General features: G+C 38.8%; 1 protein-coding gene across 2 annotated transcripts in view; it reads left to right on the top strand.

The window, feature by feature from the left end:
* The first annotated feature begins 1,327 nt into the window (after positions 1-1,327).
* The window catches only part of TAFA1 (TAFA chemokine like family member 1), a 345,463-nt gene continuing 325,310 nt past the window's right edge, over positions 1,328-21,480 (top strand). The window contains exons 1-2 of one of the 2 annotated variants that reach the window (XM_075130226.1): positions 1,328-1,791; positions 3,939-4,059. In XM_075130226.1, coding sequence (XP_074986327.1) covers positions 3,942-4,059 — 118 coding nt within the window. In that variant the 5' untranslated portion in view covers positions 1,328-1,791; positions 3,939-3,941. The remainder of the gene's footprint in view (positions 1,792-3,938; positions 4,060-21,480) is intronic. The other variant, XM_048858457.2, reaches the window with a different exon arrangement.

The following is a 21,480-nucleotide window of genomic DNA, read 5'->3' on the forward strand; positions in this document are numbered from 1 at the left end:
GTAATGGCTCTGTCAGTCTGTCTGGCCAGACTCTTAATATGTATTACACAATAAAATATAATGGCTCCAAAGGAGGCATTAAAATCAGTCAAGTAATCACAAAGCACCTTCTTAATAAGACTCTCCAGGAAAGCGGTGCACTCTGAGTGTTTGGAAAGGAAGTGTTTTGATAGTACAGGTAATTATTATTATTGTTTTGTGTATGCATTTGGCAAGCAATGAAAGTAGGATCTTTTTGTGCCAGAAATTATTAAAACACATCGTGTTACAAAGAAGGTGTTCTTACATATTATTGTATGTATTGTCTTACTTAGGCACTGTGCACTTAAAGTGAAGGTTTCAGCTTTAACTTCCAATATACTTGGTTTTTTTGTAGGCTTAAGTCAGAGCCTTAATGTTATCAAAGTAGTATTTAGTGGTGTAGTGAGTATATAAAATGCTGTTTAAAAAATAATTACATATAGCTCAAGACGGGAAAAACCAGTACATTCCTGTAAACAGCCACTTAAGATGTGGGCAATAAATAAATGACTGTAATAAATAATTTGTCATGTCAAAGCTTAAGCATTTGGTAGGATGTTGAAGGAGGGTACTCTTTGTCCATTGCATCCTGAGATACCTTCAAAAATGATTGGGGGTTAGAAGAGATTATTTTACTTAGTATTGGGACAAGCTTTTGGAAAGCTTATCCAAGTGTATAGGACTCTTCACCTTTCCGTCCTCCCTTTGTATTTCCCCCCACCCGCAAAAAGACATTATCACAAATATATGTTGCTTTCTAACTTGTGAAATTAAATAGACTCCCTTAAATCTGTGGACTGACTTTACGGATTGTTTCTAGCAAATCTATGGAAGAATGAGCCCTGAGAGTAAAGGGTCAGTAAATGCAATTAAAGAGTCTCTAATTTTCCATTGGCTACTGCAAGTAAAGTGTTTTGTCTTTCCACATCCACTGGTAGTCCTCTTGTGTCACACTTTTCTGCCCTTTCTTTTCTTTTCAATATGCCCTCCTTGTGGTGAAAAGGAGTTTTTCTTTATATATATATATATATATATATATATATATATATATATATATATATATATATATATATTTATATATATATATATATATATAAAGAAAAACTCCTTTTCACCACAAGGAGGGCATATATATGTATATGCATATATATATATATATAATGTAAAAAATATCAGATGTGCTGGCATTTAAATGTTACTCCAGTTGTTAATAGATCGTGGGCTGGTATAGCAATTCATTGTAGCTTGTAATAGAGGTAATGTCACTTTAAGACATGTGATACTTTACAGAGCAGGGATGTATTGAAATAGACTACCGGTACTTACAGCATTGTATAGCAATCCTGCTTTGTACATACAGCTGCTTTACTCTGCATTGAATGCACTGTAGTGAGGCTGCTCTGTCATTAAACATAAACTGATCCTCATCTTTAAGTACACTGGAAGCTGCAAATTATCTCAAGATCACTTCAAAGGTCTCATCAAACAGAAGGTGACGTTAGGAGATGATTTAAAGGTGAAAATGACAAGGTTTCCACCCCTCAAACCTTAGCCACTTTTCTGACAACACAGTCTGAGAGCTCAGATGTCTCCTTTACTCTGGGAATAGGATTGGTGACGAAAAAGAGAATTTTTTTTTTTAATCCTGATAAAGAAGATTATTGGGAAGCTATTTAAAATTCCTTATTGTGGTACAGATGGATTTTAAAAAGTGTTAGATCTTTCCAATGAACACTAATAGAGTACTCTGCTCTTGGCTGGATTACTCAGGTAAGGAGCTTCTTTAGGATTTAAGATTCAGAAAGCAGATCTTGAACTCATCTAACAATAACTGGAGGAATACTCACTATTGTGTGTGTGTGTGTGTATATATAAATATTAGCAAGAGGCTCTCTTTGCATAAAAACAGTGTGTTCGACAGCAGTTGTAGTGAGCTGACTAACAAGTACATGAAGAAATGAAATGCTAGTAAGGAAGGAATGTTGGGGCTTTGAATAAAGTTAATTAAAATAATGTAGTTTGAGGAAGGATGGAAAAGATGTAGCAGACTAAGAGTGAAAACATGGGGTGGGGGTGGGGGGGTTTCAAAGTCATCTGTTCAGTGTGGTTAAGAATATGATACCTGGACACATTTTAAAAAAAGAAATAGGAGCTATTGGGTGATTGTAGAAGTTTGGCTTTGCTTCATGGTTTGGCTAGGATGTTAAAGTTCAGGTTAAATAAGAGCACTTTATGCCTGAAATATCAATGCATGTTAGAGTCACCTTTCCCTTTTATGTCATTGTATGAAAGCATGGGAGCACCAGAAATGACTAAAAAAAGCATTAATTTCTGAAGACATGGGAGGTCTATTGTGAGCTATCTGTTTGGAGGGGGTAGAATCCATGTTACACTATTACTCAGTCCAAAAACAAAGGAGGAAAAGTATACAAAAGTAAACAGTAGGAAGGAAAACTAATTATATGCTGAATAGTGCATCAGATACACAGAACAGGGAAACAAATAGCCTTGTGTTGAGGAAAATAATGTTTTGCTATTTTGCAGTTAATTATACTTGTCAGTTTATTTGCGGGATTTTCTTCCATTAATCTTTAAAACAATCCTCAAAGACCATGCTTATTTATTAAAATAACAAAAATAATCTGTGCATATATTTTATTGACACATAAGCATCGCTATGATTTTTAATAGTGTGTATTTCCCCAGTAAAGAAATTGTGCTGATAGGTCATTTTTTGGATTTTACATTGGTCGGCTCGATCTTTCCTAAATGCATAGAATGTTCAGGGTTAAGAAAAGATTTTTAGCTTTAAAGTCTTCCATCCTCAGTGAACATGATGTTCTGCTGATTGGATTATTAGATAGAAAGTGGCATCATGTCATTGGCTGAATAAGGAGAATGTCTGAAGTTTGATTAATTTGGCAATATGAAATGCAGCAGAAGGTGTTATTAAAGGAACTGGATGATATGTAGCATAGCTGAGCCTTGCAAATCCTACAATCCTTGCAGGTATTGAGAAGGAGCTATTAAAGTCACAAAGTCTGAGAAAATTTAACCAATTAGTATAATAATAAATGGATGGAAATATCTACCCACATATAATATTTCAAGTAGTCAAGTGTGCCAGCATTGGGAGACAGAGAAAGAAGTACACCATTCCTTTTCAGCAAGAGTTTGTCTTTAAATTTTGACACACTCTACCCTTTGAAAAGATCAAACCTCCTATTTGTTACATATAAAATTCAGTCTGCCCTTACTATTGTTCTTTATGAGCATAGGCCAAACAAAAGGAAGCTGATTTTTATCTGGGGATTAGAACACAATTCTGAGAAACAATTACTTTGTTTAGCAGACAGCATTCATTGCAATTAAAAATTAATGTGCACAGAAGTCAAAAACAATAATCTGTTACCTACTGGGTAGGTATTTGCCTTGCAGCCTTGGGGCTGGAGGATGCTTAAAATGCATCTCAGATATCTGATAATGTTGTATGACTATCTGTAATGTATTTAAAATAGTTTTGATACTGTCTGAGGAGCTCATTTTTGGGGGGATACTATTGTAATTCCCTCCCCCCCCAACTGGTAAATCAAATTGCAGCACAGAGTGGGAATATTTCCCTAGCTTCTATTTATGTTGTTTTTCTTCAAGTACTTGGATCATTATAGTTTCATTTGTGCCACTGAATTATAAAAGTTACCAAGTCTCCCATGCTGACATCTCTTTACCTCAACTTTTCGTGTTTTTGACATGACCTTTGTCATATAACCATTGCAGCCTGCAAGGGGAGGGGGAGAAGAGGGAGGGAAGAAAGAAACAAAGATACTGTAAAGGTAAAAATACAGTTGTAATCACTGCTAAATACTGTGTGTGCTCTCAGGCTATATGTACTAACGCCTGTCTAATATTTCATTTAGAGAATGGCGATGGTCTCTACAATGTCTTGGGTCCTGTATTTGTGGATAAGTGCATGTGCAATGCTGCTCTGTCAGGGGTCTCTTCATCACACTTTCCAGCAGCATCACCTGCACAGACCAGGTAGGACCAATCAGCTACAGGATGTTGTAAGATGACAGGCACTCTATCCGTGCACTTGTCTGCCTTGATAAATGGTTGAATAAACATAAACATCCCAGTTTGTTATTGAACATTTATGAGTTGTTTGTCTATGTATCTCAGAGAATCTTTCTGATCAGCCTAATGTATGGCTGTTTGGTATTGGAATATGCCTCCTGTTAGCATCTTTTTCTAACAGCTTCTCAACTCAGGAGGCTGATCACTGAAAGCCTATTTTAGATAAGAATTTAATTTCTCTGTTCTCTTTATTTTTTTTCCTGTGTAATAACAGAGTAAGTTTTGTTCCCCAGAAGAAATCCTGGTGGCAGAGCTTTGTGTAACTTTATTTGCTGTACCTATGTCAATCTGGGCACAAATTGTACGCTTACAATGATATGAGTGAAACTCTGATAATAGTTGAGCCTTTTCACTCTTCCTGAGGTCAGTGGGATGGGATGGGTCTATATGAGAGCAGAATTTGGCCTAGAAGTTTTAATCTTACTGATGGCAAGCCATGAGTTTGCAAAGGTGCAACTCTGAGTAGAATTCAGGCCTGGGTTTCAGTGGGGTTAGATGAGTGTTGCTGAGAGCAGGTTTTAGTTTCTTTGTGTGTGGAATGGAGACTGTGTATAAATATTTTCATTACTTTGACATTCTTCAAACAGAAATTGTTGGTGTTAATTTTCAGCTGTAATTACTTTGTGAATCATGTATCATGTGAAAAATGTTGAAGAAATGGCATATTAAAGCTCATTATTACCAATAAGTTAGAAATGAGAGAGCCTTGTGTTGTAATTTCACATACTCTGAACCCAAGGAAAGGAGTGAAAGTTCTTCCCAAGAGAATTAGAGATGAAACAGAGAATATTAGCTGGTAATTACACATTATTTAATTTGTAGAAGCAGGTAGATCAAAGCAGAATTAGAATAAGGCTAACATTTTCAAAAGTGATAGGGCTTAGCCTCCTAAATCACTTAGGCACATTTGAAAAAAATTGCCCTTAATCTTTAGCGGGTCTAATGTGCTGAAAAGTTTTTTTTCCAATTGTTTTCGCTGCCCAAAAGTGATAGGGTGTTTTGGGGGTATCTTCGTGTCTTCTCTCTCAATAACATAATATAAAATAAATATAATCATAGCCTGGAGAGGAATGGTTCTAAAAATTTGACTCACAGGCTTTATCTAATGAACAACTATTATGTGTTTTGTATTGGCTTTAGTACCGGCATTTTGAAGTTAGAGAATACATCCCGTTTTGGATGTTCTTTTTTGGAATACACAGAGAAATGCCCATTAAAAGAAATGCCCCGAAATCACCATTGGTGATCTGAGACTGTCCCCTGGCTAAACAAACAAACAAACAAACTACTTGCATAAATAGGTAAAAGGAAAATGTAATCTCATTTTGTAAAGTCTGTTGAAACAAGCGACATTATGAGAAAAAATGAGAGCCTGGCAGATCCAGAGCTTTGCCACATTTGCCTAAGCTTGAAAAATCACTTCTTTTATGAAGCAAGAACAGTCAGACACTGAATGCATACCAAGTATTGGGGAAATGTGGAAAATGACAAATCTTTCACTCAGAGCTGTGATACAGATATAGTGAAGGTTTTACAGCTGCCTCATCACCTGCTTAGGAACCTCAGAGAGTTTCCTCTTGCGAGCCTTTCTCAGGCAGCTACTCCGCACCCTGCATGAGTAAGATTGATGGTGTTCTGATCCCAGGCAGCCAATTTCAGTCTCTCAAGAAATAATCCAGTACATTGACAGATGAGTGGAATTTGACATGGTGTTCACCTCTGATTCAGATTGCTTTGCACCTGGAAAGTACCAGCTAGGGAGGGTCCTTTAGAGGAAACAGAGATTTTAGACAATTTCTATTGTCAGAACATGAAATCAGCACAATGTTTTTATAAGGCCATGAATTTGCAATCTGCTTACTGAATGCAATAGGTTTGTACATAAAAGGGATGGAAATATGTTAACTAGGAAACTGACTGATTTAATGTATTCAACTATAGTCTCTAAGCAGTTCCTATTTATAATATTAGGAATGTGTTTGTTAGTCACTGTATAAGTAAGATTAAAATATTCAGCCAAATAAGGATTAATACAAATGATGCAGATGAACCAATGCAAAATTTCAATGCAAAATTTGTGTATATGAAATTTGCAATGCAAAATTTCAATGCAAAATTTGCAATGCAAATTTCAATGCAAAATTTTCAATGCAAAATTTGTGTATATGAAATTTTGAGTCATGGCAAAAATAGCTATAGTCAATAGCAGGTTCAGCATACTTTTTCTCATTTTGTGGGATTACATGGATATTAGTTTGATACTTAATTTAAGAGACATTCCGAACAATTAAAAACTCAATGGTAGGACTACTTTTGTATAGACTAGGGTAATTAAAAGAGACAGATTCCTTTCTGCCTTGTGCCTCTTGTACTTGATAAATACAAGAGTATCCATTAAATACAAGTACATGCAGTGTTAAAAAAACAAATTCTGATTTAGTGGATTGAACCTAATAAACTTGAATGTAACTGAATGGATATATGTATTGAGAGAATCTATTTCTAATATGAAGATTAATTCAGTAATGAAACACTATGGATTTCTGGCATGAGACACTGAAAGGTGACTTTATCAAGTATAGTAGTCCTTTTTTTCTAAAACTTTCTTAAACATTGTAAGTTTTTGCCAGAAGCTGGGAATGGGCAACAGGGGATGGATCACTTGATGATTACCTGTTCTGTTCATTCCCTCTGGGGCACCTGGCATTAGCCACTGTCAGAAGACAGGAATCTGGGATAGATGGACCTTTGGTCTGAACCAGTGTGGCTGTTCTTATGTTCTAATGTTTTCAGATAAACTTTTGGACATTATACATGCGAACACACAAGTTTAAATTTTCATTTCACTGCAGGCTATATTTCTATAATTCATCATTTTGGTAACCTATAGATGACGTGACAGAAGATACAAAATTGCAAATAAATCGCAAACCATTTTATGTGACAGAATTTTTAAGTGACTGTAGCTTCATTTTCTGTGAAATAGTAGCTGAAGGGCACATACAGGATATATTCAATATTACTATGGGTATAAAATTGAATGTAAGATATTGCACACGTACATGGACTGTTGTCTCCCTTGTCACATTAACCCAAAGGTTTGAATGCATATAATTATGTCTTAGTAAGGCATGTATTGGTGAATGTTCTTTTAAAATGAAATAGGTTGAGTGTGTGCATGGAGTTTTTTCCTTCTTCTTGACTAATACTCAAAGGACAGTCTTCATTTGGTGTAAACTTGCATAGCTCCAATGCCATACAATTCTCTTTAGGTAATATTGTCTTCTGCAGATCCTTATATAAATATATTTCATTTTCAAGAAAATTATATTATACAAAGTACGCATGAAAACATGCATAGGATATAACTTTAGGAAGAAGCAATCAATGTTCTCTGAGTACTTAGTTTGGTTTGGAGTTAATAAAACACAATGAGAACAATTCCACATTGGCCATTTTAAACTCCAGCATACATACAGTTGTATGGCTGTTGAATTGGCCTTGGGATTAGACTGGACAGGTTGTGATTTAAAGAGGTAGATGAGTGCCAGTGATTGTCCATTGATCATCTGATTGACAATATTGACTCATTTCAGAGTAGCAGCCGTGTTAGTCCGTATTCACAAAAAGAACAGGAGTACTTGTGGCACCTTAGAGACTAACCAATTTATTTGAGCATAAGCTTTCGTGAGCTACAGCTCTCTTCACAAAAGCTTATGCTCAAATAAATTGGTTAGTCTCTAAGGTGCAACAAGTACTCCTTTTCTTTTTGCGAATATTGACTCAGTTCTCCAGAAGTAGGAAGTCGACATTAAGGTTTGGCAAGACACTAAAGTGTCAACAAAGCATTTCTGAGTCTTAAGGATGCAAATAAATTTGATATTCGCATCAGTGTCACAAATATACAAAATGATCTCTCATTGTTTTATTATGTACAAGAGATTATATTTCAATTCAGGAAAGAACCTTAAGGCCAAACCCAGGGTTGTGAGTTCAATCTTTGAGGGGGCCATTTAGGGATCTGGGGCAAAAATTGGGGATTGGTCCTGCTTTGAGCAGGGGGTTGGACTAGATGATCTCCTGAGGTCCCTTCCAACCCTGATATTCTATGAATATTCTATGAATTAGCATTAAATCTAAATGGAAAATACCATGGTTAGACCTTGAAGTTAAAAAAAAAATAAACACAAAAATTGCAGGTTACCATCACCTGGACATGACACGTTTTAGCCCATGTAGAATAATTTGTTAAACATTCAGGATGCCAAGTTGGTCCTACGTGAATTTTGTAAAGTATAAAGATGCGGGCTAGAAACATAGAGATACTGTAACATGGTTGACGTTTGCAAAGATGTTAATTAAAAAAAAAAGGCCTATTCAGAGAGGGAAAGATGGTTGTATCCGCCTGAGCTGGTTTGGCTTGTATCAGTGAAATTGTGGTTGCGTTTCTCAAGGCAGTATGCCAAGAAAGTGCTGAGTAGTTTCTTCCACTTTTTTTTCTCTCTTGGCAGTGTTTCATGTGTTACTTTGTACTGTAACAGAAATGCATCAAACGACACAGTTATATAAATGTTAAAACCAGGACTTTAGGTCATACGTACACCAACTAAATACTAAGCTATCCATAGTTTTATTTATTGTGGCAGCAGCAGATCTTACACGAATCAAAAATCATCTTGAGAAGAGTTTGCCCATAAATACTAAGAGAAAAAAAATCACTACGCCAAAGCAATCTTATAGAAACTCAGACCAAACAAGAACCGAGGAGTTCTCTGAGCTTGTTTCATAAAAGAAAGGCAGCGTCTTACAATGACTTGATCTATGGCTGTGAGCAAGGGACTTTAGTTTTAATCTTGACTCTGCCACTTACTTGGGAAGCCTTAGGGAAGCCACTTAGGTCCAAATCTTCAAAAATTGTACTCATTTGGGGCGGCTCCAATGCTGATATCCAGTTTATGACATCTTGTAAAAATGTTGCACTTAGCTTCTCTGTGTCTGTTTCCCCAATAAAAACATGAATATAATATTTCCTTGCCTATCTTGCAGGATGATTGAGAATCAGTGATCTAATCCAATGGGATTTTTGCTGTTGATGTTGATAGGAGCAGGTTTGAAGATGTATATGGAAAATTATTAGTAATTGTATTCAAGCCAATCAGAATCCATTCTGGTACTATACTAGAGAATGAGAGAAAAGAAAAAAAAAAACATGTACCCTGGCATTCACAGTACAATATGCTCACCACCATCTAACTTCTTAATGCACATCAAGGGTAAAGGTCAAGTGACCACAAAAGTAATTGCCAATATCACTTGATAATTTATCTTAACACAGAACCAAAAAAGACATAGGATCAGATTTTGATCTTGTTTACATTGTAAATATGGAGTAAATGCCCTGAAACCAATGAACTTACTCCAGGTTAACACAGACATAAACAAGATCAGAATCTGGTCCAGAACTTGATATACTATAATCAATGAACTGGCTATAGGTACAATATACCTTTTAATATCTTCCTAAGTCTGTGTCTGCAGATATGTAAACTGTCAGCTGCTGAGTTAAGAGTGATAATACAGAGCAATGTAATGTTGTTACACCTCCTTGCATGCAAAACAGCATTGATGTTGTGTGTGTAGGAGCCGTGCTATAAATAGCACAAACAATTTTGGACTGGGGAATGTGAATAGCTAGGGTGTATCAGGCAGGACTATATACTGAGTTGTGCTCTTGTGATTTGCTTGTCTGGGGCAGTGGATGTCCTAAGAAGATGTAATGACAGATTGCTTACAAAAATCCAAGGAATTAAACCTCCAAAAGATGACATGGGCCAGGCCTAAAAAGGCCCTAATTGAAGACAGAACAACATGCTCTGTGGTACTGAGAAATCTCCCTATTTATGTCTTTTGTGATATGGTAAATAACTACCAGCTTTTTGGAGCTACATTCTGTGTACTGGAGTTGTAAAGTTAATGAGACAAGTTTGGACACGGGAAAGCTGTTCTCAGATCTGGTAACTTCCTTCTTAACTTTAAGAAGCAGGTTGCTGTTAGGAACTTCTACTAAAATATTGTTGTCCTGATGCATTAAGTACTATGCTTTGGACCTTCCCCATATTTCTGCAGCTAAGTGTGGCCCTGGCCCTTCCATTTACAGCAGTGCAGAGGATGTAAAAAGCCCTTGTACCCTCCTTGTGTGACCTGCAAAAGGATTGTGCAGAACTGCAATCCTTGCACCTGGGAATGCAGCGGCTGCTCCATCCCTACTCCACCCCACAACCCGCCAGAGGTGCAGAGGGTGTTGTCATCTTCTACTAGTGTCTTTTAATTTTGCTAAGGCAAGAATGAGAAATGATTTGCTCACTGGAGAATCTCCAGAAACTTTATTCTTTAACCCCGTTTTGCTAGCAGTGTTAATTAACATTTCTAATGGCTCATCCATGCTACTTTGAGAAGATACCATCATGGGTTCTGAAATTAGATTATGGTCTGTCTTTTGTGCAATATTTCAACACATGGCTATGGACCTAGTTTGGTAGGGGAACACTGTAGATGTCTTATTTGTTATTTGAATTATTGCAGAGCCTAGAAGTTCCAGTCCAGGACCAAGACCCCCCTGTGCTTGCCATATGCCTTTACCTCAGGGCAACACACCAGGTGATTTATTCTTTACTGGTGTTCAGCTTTACATCCTGCCTCCGCCTAGCAGATTTGCAATGTATTATTTATTATTTTATATTGTGGCAGTGCCCAGAGTCCAACCATCTTGGAGCCTCATTGTACTAGATTATCATATAGTAGCTGGCACTCCTTGCCCCAAAATGCTTATAATCCAAAAGACAAGACATAAGAGGTGGATGAAACAAACAAGCAGGCTGGGATGGAGTTTGGGAAAGATGGGGTAACAATAATAACTGGATGTGTGCAATCCTGAGGTCCCTTCCAACGCTGATATTCTTTGATTCTATGAATTCTGAGCTAATCAAGAGCAGTAATCACAACTCACCATCTGCGTAACCATTGTCAGATTGCATACATGATCCACTGGTTATAGAATATCAAGTCACGGGCCAGATTCTCATCTTGTCTGTGTTAACCTGCAGTAAGTTGATGGGTAATTATATCTTCCCCACACACTTTTTTGTATAGTGTACTGTCAACCATCTTTATGATCCATATCTCACATGCAGTAATTGATATTTGTTTGTATTCCCAAACCTAAGCCATTCTTTTTAGGTGACAAATCTGATGAACTGTCCCAGACTGAGGTGTCATTAGAGGAGGTTTTGGAACAAATTGATAAACTAAATAATAATAAGTCACCAGGACCAGCTGGTATTCACCCAAGAGTTCTGAAGGAATGCAAATGTGAAATTGGAGAACTACTAACTGTAGTCTGTAACCTATCATTTAAGTCAGCTTCTGTACCAAATGACTGGAGGATAGCTAATGTGACGCCAATTTTTAAAAAGGGCTCCAGAGGTGATCCTGGTAATTACAGGCCAGTAAGGCTGACTTCAGTACGAAGCAAACTGGTTGAAACTATAGTAAAGAACAAAACTGTCAGACACACAGATGAACATAATTTTGGGGGGAAGAGTCAACATGGCTTTTGTAAAGGGAAATCATGCCTCACCAATCTGCTAGAATTCTTTGAGGGGGTCAACAAGCATGTGGGCAAGGGGGATCCAGTGAATATAGTGTACTTAGATTTTCAGAAAGCCTTTGACAAGATCCCTCACCAAAGGCTCTTAAGCAAAGTAAGCAGTCATGGGATAAGAGGGAAGGTTCTCTCATGGATCAGTAACTGGTTAAAAGATAGAAAACAAAGGGTAGGAATAAATGGTCAGTTTTCAGAATGGAGAGAGGTAAATAGTGGGGTCTCTCAGGGGTCTGTACTGGGTCCAGAGCTGTTCAACATATTCATAAATGATCTGGAAAAAGGGGTAAACAGAGAGGTGGCAAAATTTGCAGATGGTACAAAACTACTCAAGATAGTTAAGTCCCAGGCAGACTGTAGAGAACTACAGAAGGATCTCTCAAAACTGCAACAAAATGGCAGATGAAATTCAATGTTGATAAATGCAAACTAATGCACGTTGGAAAACATAATCCCAACTCTCCATATAAAATGATGGGGTCTAAATTAGCTGTTACCACTCAAGAAAGAGATCTTGGAGTCATTGTGGATAGTTCTCTGAAAACATCCCCTCAATGTGCAGTGACAGTCAAAAAAGTGAACAAAATGTTGGGACTCATTAAGAAAGAGATAGATAAGACAGAAAATATCATATTGCCTCTATATAAATCCATGGTATGCCCACATCTTGAATACTGTGTGCAGATGTGGTTGCCCCATCTCAAAAGAGATATATTGGAAAAGGTTCAGAAAACAGTAGCAAAAATGATTAGGGGTTTGGAATGGTTGCCATATGAGGAGAGATTAATAAGACTGGGACTTTTCAGCTTGATGACTAAGGGGAGATATGATAGAGGTCTATAAAATCATGACTAGTGTGGAGAAAGTAAATAAGGAAGTGTTATTTACTCCTTCTCATAACACAAGGACTAAGGGTCATCAAATGAAATTAATAGGCAATAGGTTTAAAACAAACAAAGGGAAGTATTTTTTCACACAATGGACAGTCAAACTGTGGAACTCCTTGCCAAAGGATGTTGTGAAGGCCAAGACTGTAACAGGGTTCAAAAAAGAATTAGAGAAGTTTGTGGAGGATAGGTCCACCAATGGCTATGAGCCAAGATGGACAGGGATGGTGTCCCTAGCTTCTGTTTGCCAAAAGCTGGGAATGGGCAACAGGGGATGGATCATTTGATGATTACCTGTCCTGTTCATTCCCTTTGGGACACCGGGCATTGGACACTGTCAGAAGACACGATACTGGGCTAGATGGACCTTTGGTCTGACCCAATATGGCCGTTCTTATGTTCTTATGTATAGTGTACCGTCTACCATCTTTATGGTCCATAGCTCACATGCAGTAATTGGTATTTGTATTTTCCATACACATTATTTTGTACCGTCTACCATCTTTATGGTCCGTAGCTCATATGCAGTAATTGTTTAGGATGGTGTAAGTGCCTATAAAGTTTCTGTAATTGCATTTTATGGCTTTCATCAATTGAAGGAGATGGGGTCTGCCCTTCAAGAGTTCCAGCATCAATGGGACTATTGCAACACTATACCTTTTAATGGGTATGTCTACGCTAGACTTTTTTAAACCTTGAATTAATTGGCTGTCAATAAACTCAAAGTAATTAACACATTTGTAAATGCTAGTCAGGACACTCCCTGATCAATTAATTCCAAGTAAAAATATCTAATGGAGACCAGTTCAGCTAGAGCTCTGATGCTTTATCACCTTATGTAGTAGAGCAAGAATTTTACAAAGGCTGCCCTGCAAATCACTGGTTTAAACAGATACTGCAGATGTAGAGCTTTCTGGCTGAAGAAGCTGAGGAGAATGCTTTGGCCAGAATGCTTGATCCATCTCCATCTCATGTGCCCCATGTACAGTGGACAAAGGGGATGGGCTATTGCCACAGAAAAACTAATGCTTGGTAGGGAGTCAAAGGGCCTACAGAATTTCTCCATCTACGTACAGCTAGGCATTAGCAAGGGTCATGCCAGTGACTCAGCATTGCAGCTCCTCATCCTGCCTCAGGTATCTGCCTAGCATCTCTGTGCTGCAGGTGTGTGGAGCCAGCCACCAGTCATGCCGCTGAATGTGGTGGTTTGTTACTTGTGATCCAGTAAGGTGAATTAAATGGAGGGGGAGTATGTGTGCTGCAGTCTGATGGGCTGCCAAGAACAGAGGGCCCAGCATGTGCCAGGAGGCACTGAGCAGCTGGCTGTGAGAGATACTGTTTCAAAGGAACTGTTGGAAGCATTTCTGTATCTCCTAAGATCAGCCCTTCCATACACACTGTGTGAAAGAACTCCTGGGTGATAACAGGAGTATCTTGATACTAGCTGTTACACATTCCTTTTGGATGCACGGGAGTTGCACATAAACCCCGGTGCCTTGACCACACTTTGTCCCCACCTCCTGATGTGCCCACTTTCACTCTCCCCAGCGCTCAGTTGAGCGTGGACACAGTGGCTTGATCTCTGTCATTGGGCACTCTGCATCTTTCTCTATATGTCACAGAAGCCATTCTTTGGAGATGCTGAACAAAAAGCAAATACCCAGCACTTGTGCTTTGCCTCACACCAGCACTCAGCAGCATGAGGGATTGAATCTCTGCTGGATATCTTCTCTTCCCACACCCATGTGTCAAAACTCAGTCTCTGCTTGAGAGCAGCCTGGGGGAGAGGGTAGGGGGTTGTGATGTGAGTCACAAGGGGACCTTTCAATGCTCAGTAATGCTTGTATCTTGCTGTCACAATATTGCAAGACTGTGGGGATTCATACTGTGATGGCTAAGCCCCAAGAAAAATTAGACACAAATATAAACCCCAAAAGCAATATACATTATTTCTACATTGATTGGTTTCTGCGGATAACATCAGAAACCTGCCTTTAATTATTGCCCTATTTAAGTTCAACACTGATTTGTATTTGAAAAGGTAATATCAAGTGCATTTCCTCTTAAGACGCAAGTGATCTCACCCTTTTGTTTTAGTCTTGCTCTCCTGTAATCTTTTACATTTCGTTTTGCATGTTTTCCTTTTCTCTCTGTTGTGAAATCAAACCTTTACAATGGGCATGATTTATTTTCCATGTGGGATTCAGCTTTTCCACTATTCTCCAGTGTTCTAAACAGAACTGTTCTTCTGAGCAAAACTTATTTTAGCACTGGGCAGGCACTGGGGACTCCTTTCCACTGGGCTTTCGGCAGCTACCAGTGGGGCTGCAGCACAGCTCCAGTCCAGACGTATTAGTCTCAGTCGAGGATGCACAGTGGGGAATTAGGGTAAGTTAAAATGAATGAAGTTCCAAAGTACCGCATATAAATTTGTGACTCATATTATTAGGCCCTGTTAATAAGATGATTTTCTGGCATCTATCTCTGTGCATCTTGCAGAATGTTCCAAATGGGTAGCATCCTCATTTCCTTTGTTAGTTTAAGAACCCAGTCCTGCTCCTGTCAAAAGGACAGGAAAACTTTTCATTTCAGCTGGTGCAGGATGCGGGCCGAGGTTTCTGGCTTGTCATAATCAATAGCAATTGTATGTTCATATCTTACAGCTGTTCAGCTGCAATTCTTCCTTTACTTCAGTGGAAGAAAGAGACACACTTTGCATTAGAATAACCTGGAAAGCAGCCTGGTGGCGGAAATGGAAGGGCCCAGTCCTGCAAACCCTTGCTCATATGCTTCGTCCCATTCAGGGCAATGGAATGACTCATGTGAAGAAGGACTACTTGTGCAAGTCAGGACTTACAGGAACAGATCTTAAAATGTTTATCTTTGGAAACATCCAGAGTGCCTGCAATTCCCATTGAAGTCCATAGTTGTTATGGATGCTCAGGTCAAATCTTAAAGCCCAAACCCACAAGGTATTGAGCAGCTCCCACAAGGCACTATGATACTGAGATCAGAGAATGGGGCAGCACATGGCTTGCACAGCATGGCTCACTGCATATGTCCAAAGAGACCGCAAGGCATGGAGGATCTATGGACTGGAAAGGCTAGGCTTCCCTCTACTACAGTGGCCCCACTGAGATGACTCGTATTTGGAGTGTGTACTGTATGGGTGGATTTGGGCCATGAAGAATGTTTGTGAATGTAAGGCTGCCTTTAAAAATGGAAGGCACAGCCAGTAACTCCCATTAAGAATTGTGGTTGCTGAGCTGTTTTGAAAACCTGTCTCAAAGATTTTTCTTTCACTGCTTTCAACTACTTTTTAAGGTGTGTAGGGGTGTGTGTGTGCACATAACAGACTGCACTTAACCACTGGCTGAATAGTGTACTCTATTGTTAGAAAACCCAGTGATTGAAAATCCTTATATCTCTGCATATTAACATTGCTATTAAAACATGGGTAAAAATATAAATATAAAATTGTTCTTCTTAACCTCTGAGGATAGGACAAGAAGCAATGGGCTTAAATTGCAGCAAGGGCTGTTTAGGTTGGACATTTGGAAAAGCTTCCTAATGGTCAGAGTGGTTAAGCACTGGAATAAATTGCCTAGGGAGGTTGTAGAGTCTCCATCATTGGGGATTTTTAAGAGCAGGTTGGACAAACACCTGTCAGATGTGGTCTGATAATACTTAGTCCTGCCTTGAGTGCAGGGGACTGGACTAGATGACCTCTTGAGGTCCCTTCCAGTTCTATGACTCTCTGATTCAATAAGCTTATCCAGCACTTCTTGAGAACCCAAAGTTCCCATTGGTATGGAGTCATGTCATTCATATGAAGACATAGCCTTTGTTTTCTTGTAATATTACACGTTGGATATTATTTCTCAGATATTTTTTCTATCAGCCAATGAACTAAACACCAGGGGCAAATATCTCTGCTGCCGTAACCCTGTTTAAATCAATGAAGTTATGTGAATAGCAACTTTGGCTTTAAATATTTTAAAATGTTGTAACAAATGCATTGATCAGAAAGAAGGAAATTTGGTCTTACTATTTCATGAAGTCTAAATAATACTGTCAGCCTGAAAGCTATATAGATCAGATTGAGAGAGGGCAAGAACCACAGTAAAATAGCTGCATACACGTTGATAAAACTTTATTATCTTTTTTAGTGTCCTCATTAATACACTTCAAAAATGCAGTTAAGTATTTCTGGCAAGCAAAGCTTCAGTGTAATTTTACAGTATTGTAAAGGATTTATTAATTATAATCTTTTCTTGCAGAGTCTATTTATATTTGATCATGACATTAATTGGTTGCCAAAACAAACAAGAGTTAATTGCATTTAATTAAGTTGGAAGCAACTAAGGATAGTTTATTTAGCAAAGAAAGTTCCACTGATGTATTTGTTTATTTTTAAAAGAATATGATTAAACTAAGAAAATCTGTATCTATTTTTGTAGATTACATATTTTGTGGAATGCACTGGTAGAAAAACCAGATGGGGGAATGGCATTCTTTGGTAAATGGGATACAGGGTGATAAAAATATAACAAGTATTATTACAATATATTTTTACCTGTACCTCTTAAATCTAATAGTCTGATTCTGTATTTTTTAAAATCTTAAGAGTTGCTTCACTGTTTCTTACTTCAGTGCCATTATTTTATATTTACAGGTGCAACTGAGATCAGTTCTATGAACAAGTGAGGTTCCCCACCATATATTTGACAGAAGCAAAAAATCACAAAGGAGAAAGGTGGGGTAAAACAGCCCGGCTTCAATGGAGCTAGGCTGATTTATACCAGTTAAGGATTTGGGTGAGGGTGTATTGGGTAAGTAAGTTATAGTGAAAAGCACCATGAATGTGACTAAACAGCTATTTTTCATCATGCACACACATACACAAATCAACCAGCTTTTCTATTCAGAAGCTTTTCAACACTAACAGTTGATTCTAGAATCAGAATGGAGTGAAGAATTCTATAAAAGATCTTAGCACCTTATGGGAAAATTGATTTAATAAGACATAACTGGATGTGTTTATTTAAAAAAGAGGAAAGCTCATAGCTTGCTATGTTTTTCTCAGTTTTTCTTTGTGCCCTTTTAAGTAAATACTTCTACCAGTGTCAGGATTTCTGTGTTATCCCAGGCAAAAATGTAAAGCCAGTGATGAAGGCATTATCCTTTCAAAGTATAAATCCTATCCGGTAGCATGTAGCCAGATAAGCCAGCCAGTGCATTCTTCCCAAGAGAAATCCAGGCAGCATAGAGAAGGTTGGCCTGTCAGGATGTCCCTGTGTACTTGTTTTAGTTCAGCTCTGGAGTAACTTTCTCATGGCATGTAACTGTGTCTTTTGTATGGTGTGAAATATGTGTGAGGTGCTTTCTGACTTTTTTATGTCTTTGCTCTGTGATAAGTAGCATTACCCACATGTAGCTCTTTTTATGCTTATTTCTGTAGTGGGATACTTTAAGTTTTGGGGTCTCAGGAGGAGCCAGGGAGCATTGCTATGCATTAAGATGACAAATAACAGGGGGATATAATATAATGGAAGCCTTTGAAAGGGTTTGTTTCTGGTTTGAATTTCGGGAAAAGGTGCAGGGCAGGGATCTGGTGGGGAATTAGCATATCCAAACCAGTTGCCACATCTGTAATGCTGTAATTACTGTAGTTGTATCATATAATATGAACTGGATTAAAATGTAGTTTGTTTTCCTAGCGTGCTGGATACTGACTTTCCATGACTGAAAAGCCGGTGCTTTCTCCCTCAGCCAGCCTGGTATTGTTTGCCTTAATGTGTATACTGTACCCACACCAATAAATAGATGAGCCCTTTTTTCTAGCCTAGTTTTTCTTTTCATTTCTGTAATCTGTTTCTAGTTGGCGGGTGGGGAAATCAGTTATGGATCAAATGAAGCCATTTGTCATGGATTAATGCATGCAAACGTCTTGATGACAGCAGGAGACAAAGGCATGTAAGAGTCTGGGGTGCTGACTTTGGAAGAAAAAAATTGATGAAGCCAGAAAAACAGTGATAGTATACAACATTGTAATTTTAAGCTCTGAGTGTATTCAGATTCTAAGAGTAAAATAATATTTTCTTCTCTCTTCTTCATCCCCTTTCCATTTAATTAAGCCTTATCCTAATGCACAGTGACCTCTGCTGAGGGAAAAGGTGTTTTTAGCAGCGTCAGGCTTCCTCATAGCTATTATATGACAAGATTCCCTCCTTATTAGAACCCAACTATATGGGGTGGGGAGAGACAGATACAATTTATAGTTAGGAAAGATTAAATGAAGAGAAGCTAGGAACAGAGATGCTCATTCCACTCCACCAGCGCTTTACCATGCATGTCCCAGTTTGGCATTAAAGGCAATATATTTGTGGGCATCTGAATAGTTATGGACTATGCCATGCAAAGGTGACATTTGAAGGTTGCAGCCAGGATGTTCTCATCAGGCTCTTGTTCTTAAATGTTTTACCTTTCTTCTCCCCCAGTGGAGGGTGGAATCAGATAATTATTTAGATGCGAGGTCATGTCTACACTTACGGATAGATCGGCACTGCTGCAATCGGTGCAGCGAGTGTCGATTTAGCGGGTCTCGTGAAGGCACACTAAATCGATGGGAGAGCACTCTATGTTTGGGAGTGCTATGTTTGGGAGTATCGATGGGAGAGCACACTATGTTTTTCTCAGTTTTTCTTTGTGCCCTTTTAAGTAAATACTTCTACCAGTGTCAGGATTTCTGTGTTATCCCAGGCAAAAATGTAAAGCCAGTGATGAAGGCATTATCCTTTCAAAGGATAAATCCTATCCGGTAGCATGTAGCCAGATAAGCCAGCCAGTGCATTCTTCCCAAGAGAAATCCAGGCAGCATAGAGAAGGTTGGCCTGTCAGGATGTCCCTGTGTACTTGTTTTAGTTCAGCTCTGGAGTAACTTGAGCCCTGAGAAGCGTAAGGGATGTTGATGGGAGATGCTCTCCCGTTGACACAGCACAGTGTAGCCACCGCGGTAAGTGGATCTAACTACGTCGACTTCAGTTACGTTATTCACACAACTGAAGTTACGTAATTTAGATCAATTTAGTGCAGTAGTGTATACCAGCCCATATTATACTAATGGTAGTACACTGGTCAGAACTATTTGATTTCAATTCACTGGATTTTTTGCCACGTTTCCCCGCAGTTACTTACATTAGTTTCATTTCATTATTAGCTTCTGTTTTGATTCTCTGCAGTCTTACAGTGAACTGACTTCTTTGGTCCAAAGATAGGGCTGGTGTACATAGGGTTACCACCTTTGAAATGCAAAAAACCCAGTACACCTCCCCCGCACAAGGCAAGCCCACTGCAGCCCCAACCCCCAACCACAAGGCAACTCCTCAACACCCCCATATTCAACAGTGTTTGTTTTATCAGCACATTTTGCCCGCCAGTCTTTGTAGTCTGTTTCGTTTAACCAGTTGTCATTGTATGTGCAGTTTCCGATGCAAGCTTTTTTTCCCCCGGGGGTATAATAGGATCACTCACACCACTGTCCCGATCTTCCATTATTTAATAGGCCTTGCACATCTCCTCACTCTCTCATGACTCACACCCTCTCTCACGCACATGCATGGTGCGCTTGTGTGTTGGTGGGCAGGCAGCTGCTGTATTTTCAGCCGTTTTGATCTGTTATCGCTTAAACTGTGGAAGTGGGAACACTGCAGCATTTTTAGCTGGACACAGAAAGTTTTAATATTAGATATCCCAGTGTATTGTGATAATAATGCAAATCTTTAGATCTACGTGAAAAAAAAACAACCCGGCAGATTCAATGATTTTTCTGGCAACTGGCAAATCCATTAAAAAAACGTGGCAAAAAATCCAGTGAATTGAAATCAATTAGTTCTGACCAGTGTACTACCATTAGTATAATATGGGCTGGTCTACACTACTGCACTAAATTGATCTAAATTACGTAACTTCAGTTGTGTGAATAACGTAACTGAAGTCGACGTAGTTAGATCCACTTTACGCGGTGGCTAAAAGTGAAATCCTTGCTGATCTTAAACACAGAAAGGAAGCTTACAAGAAGTGGAAACTTGGACAGATGACTAGGGAGGAGTATAAAAATATTGCTCGAAAATGCTGGGGTGTCATCAGGAAGGCCAAAGCACACCTGGAGTTGCAGCTAGCAAAGGATGTGGACGGTAACAAGAAGGGTTTCTGCAGGTACGTTAGCAACAAGAAGAAGGTTAGGGAAAGTGTGGGACTGAATGAGGGAGGCAACCCAGTGACAGATGATGTGGAAAAAGTTGAAGTACTCAATGCTTTTTTTTGCCTTGCTCTTCACAGACAAGGTCAGCTCCCAGACTGCTGCACTGGGCAGCACAATATGGGGAGGAGGAGAGCAGCCCTCAGTGGTGAAAGAACAGGCTAAGGATTAGTTAGAAAAGCTGCAATGCAGAAGTCCATGGGTCAAGATCTAAAGCAGCCGAGGATGCTGAGGGAGTTGGTTGATGTCATTGCAGAGCCATTGGCCATTATCTTTGAAAACTTGTGGCAATCGGGGGAGATCCCGGACGATTGGAAAAAGGCAAAGATAGTGCCTATCTTTAAAAAAGGGAAGAAGGAGAATCCAGGGAACTACAGGCCGGTCAGCCTCACCTCAGTCCCTGGAAAAATCATGGAGCAGGTCCTGAAGGAATCTATTTTGAAGCACTTGGAGGAGAGGAAGGTGATCAGGAACAGTCAACATGGATTCACCAAGGACAAGTCATGCCTGACCAACCT

This window comes from Caretta caretta, chromosome 7 (assembly GCF_965140235.1).
Source record: "Caretta caretta isolate rCarCar2 chromosome 7, rCarCar1.hap1, whole genome shotgun sequence".
In the NCBI taxonomy this organism is placed as follows: Eukaryota; Metazoa; Chordata; order Testudines; family Cheloniidae; genus Caretta; species Caretta caretta.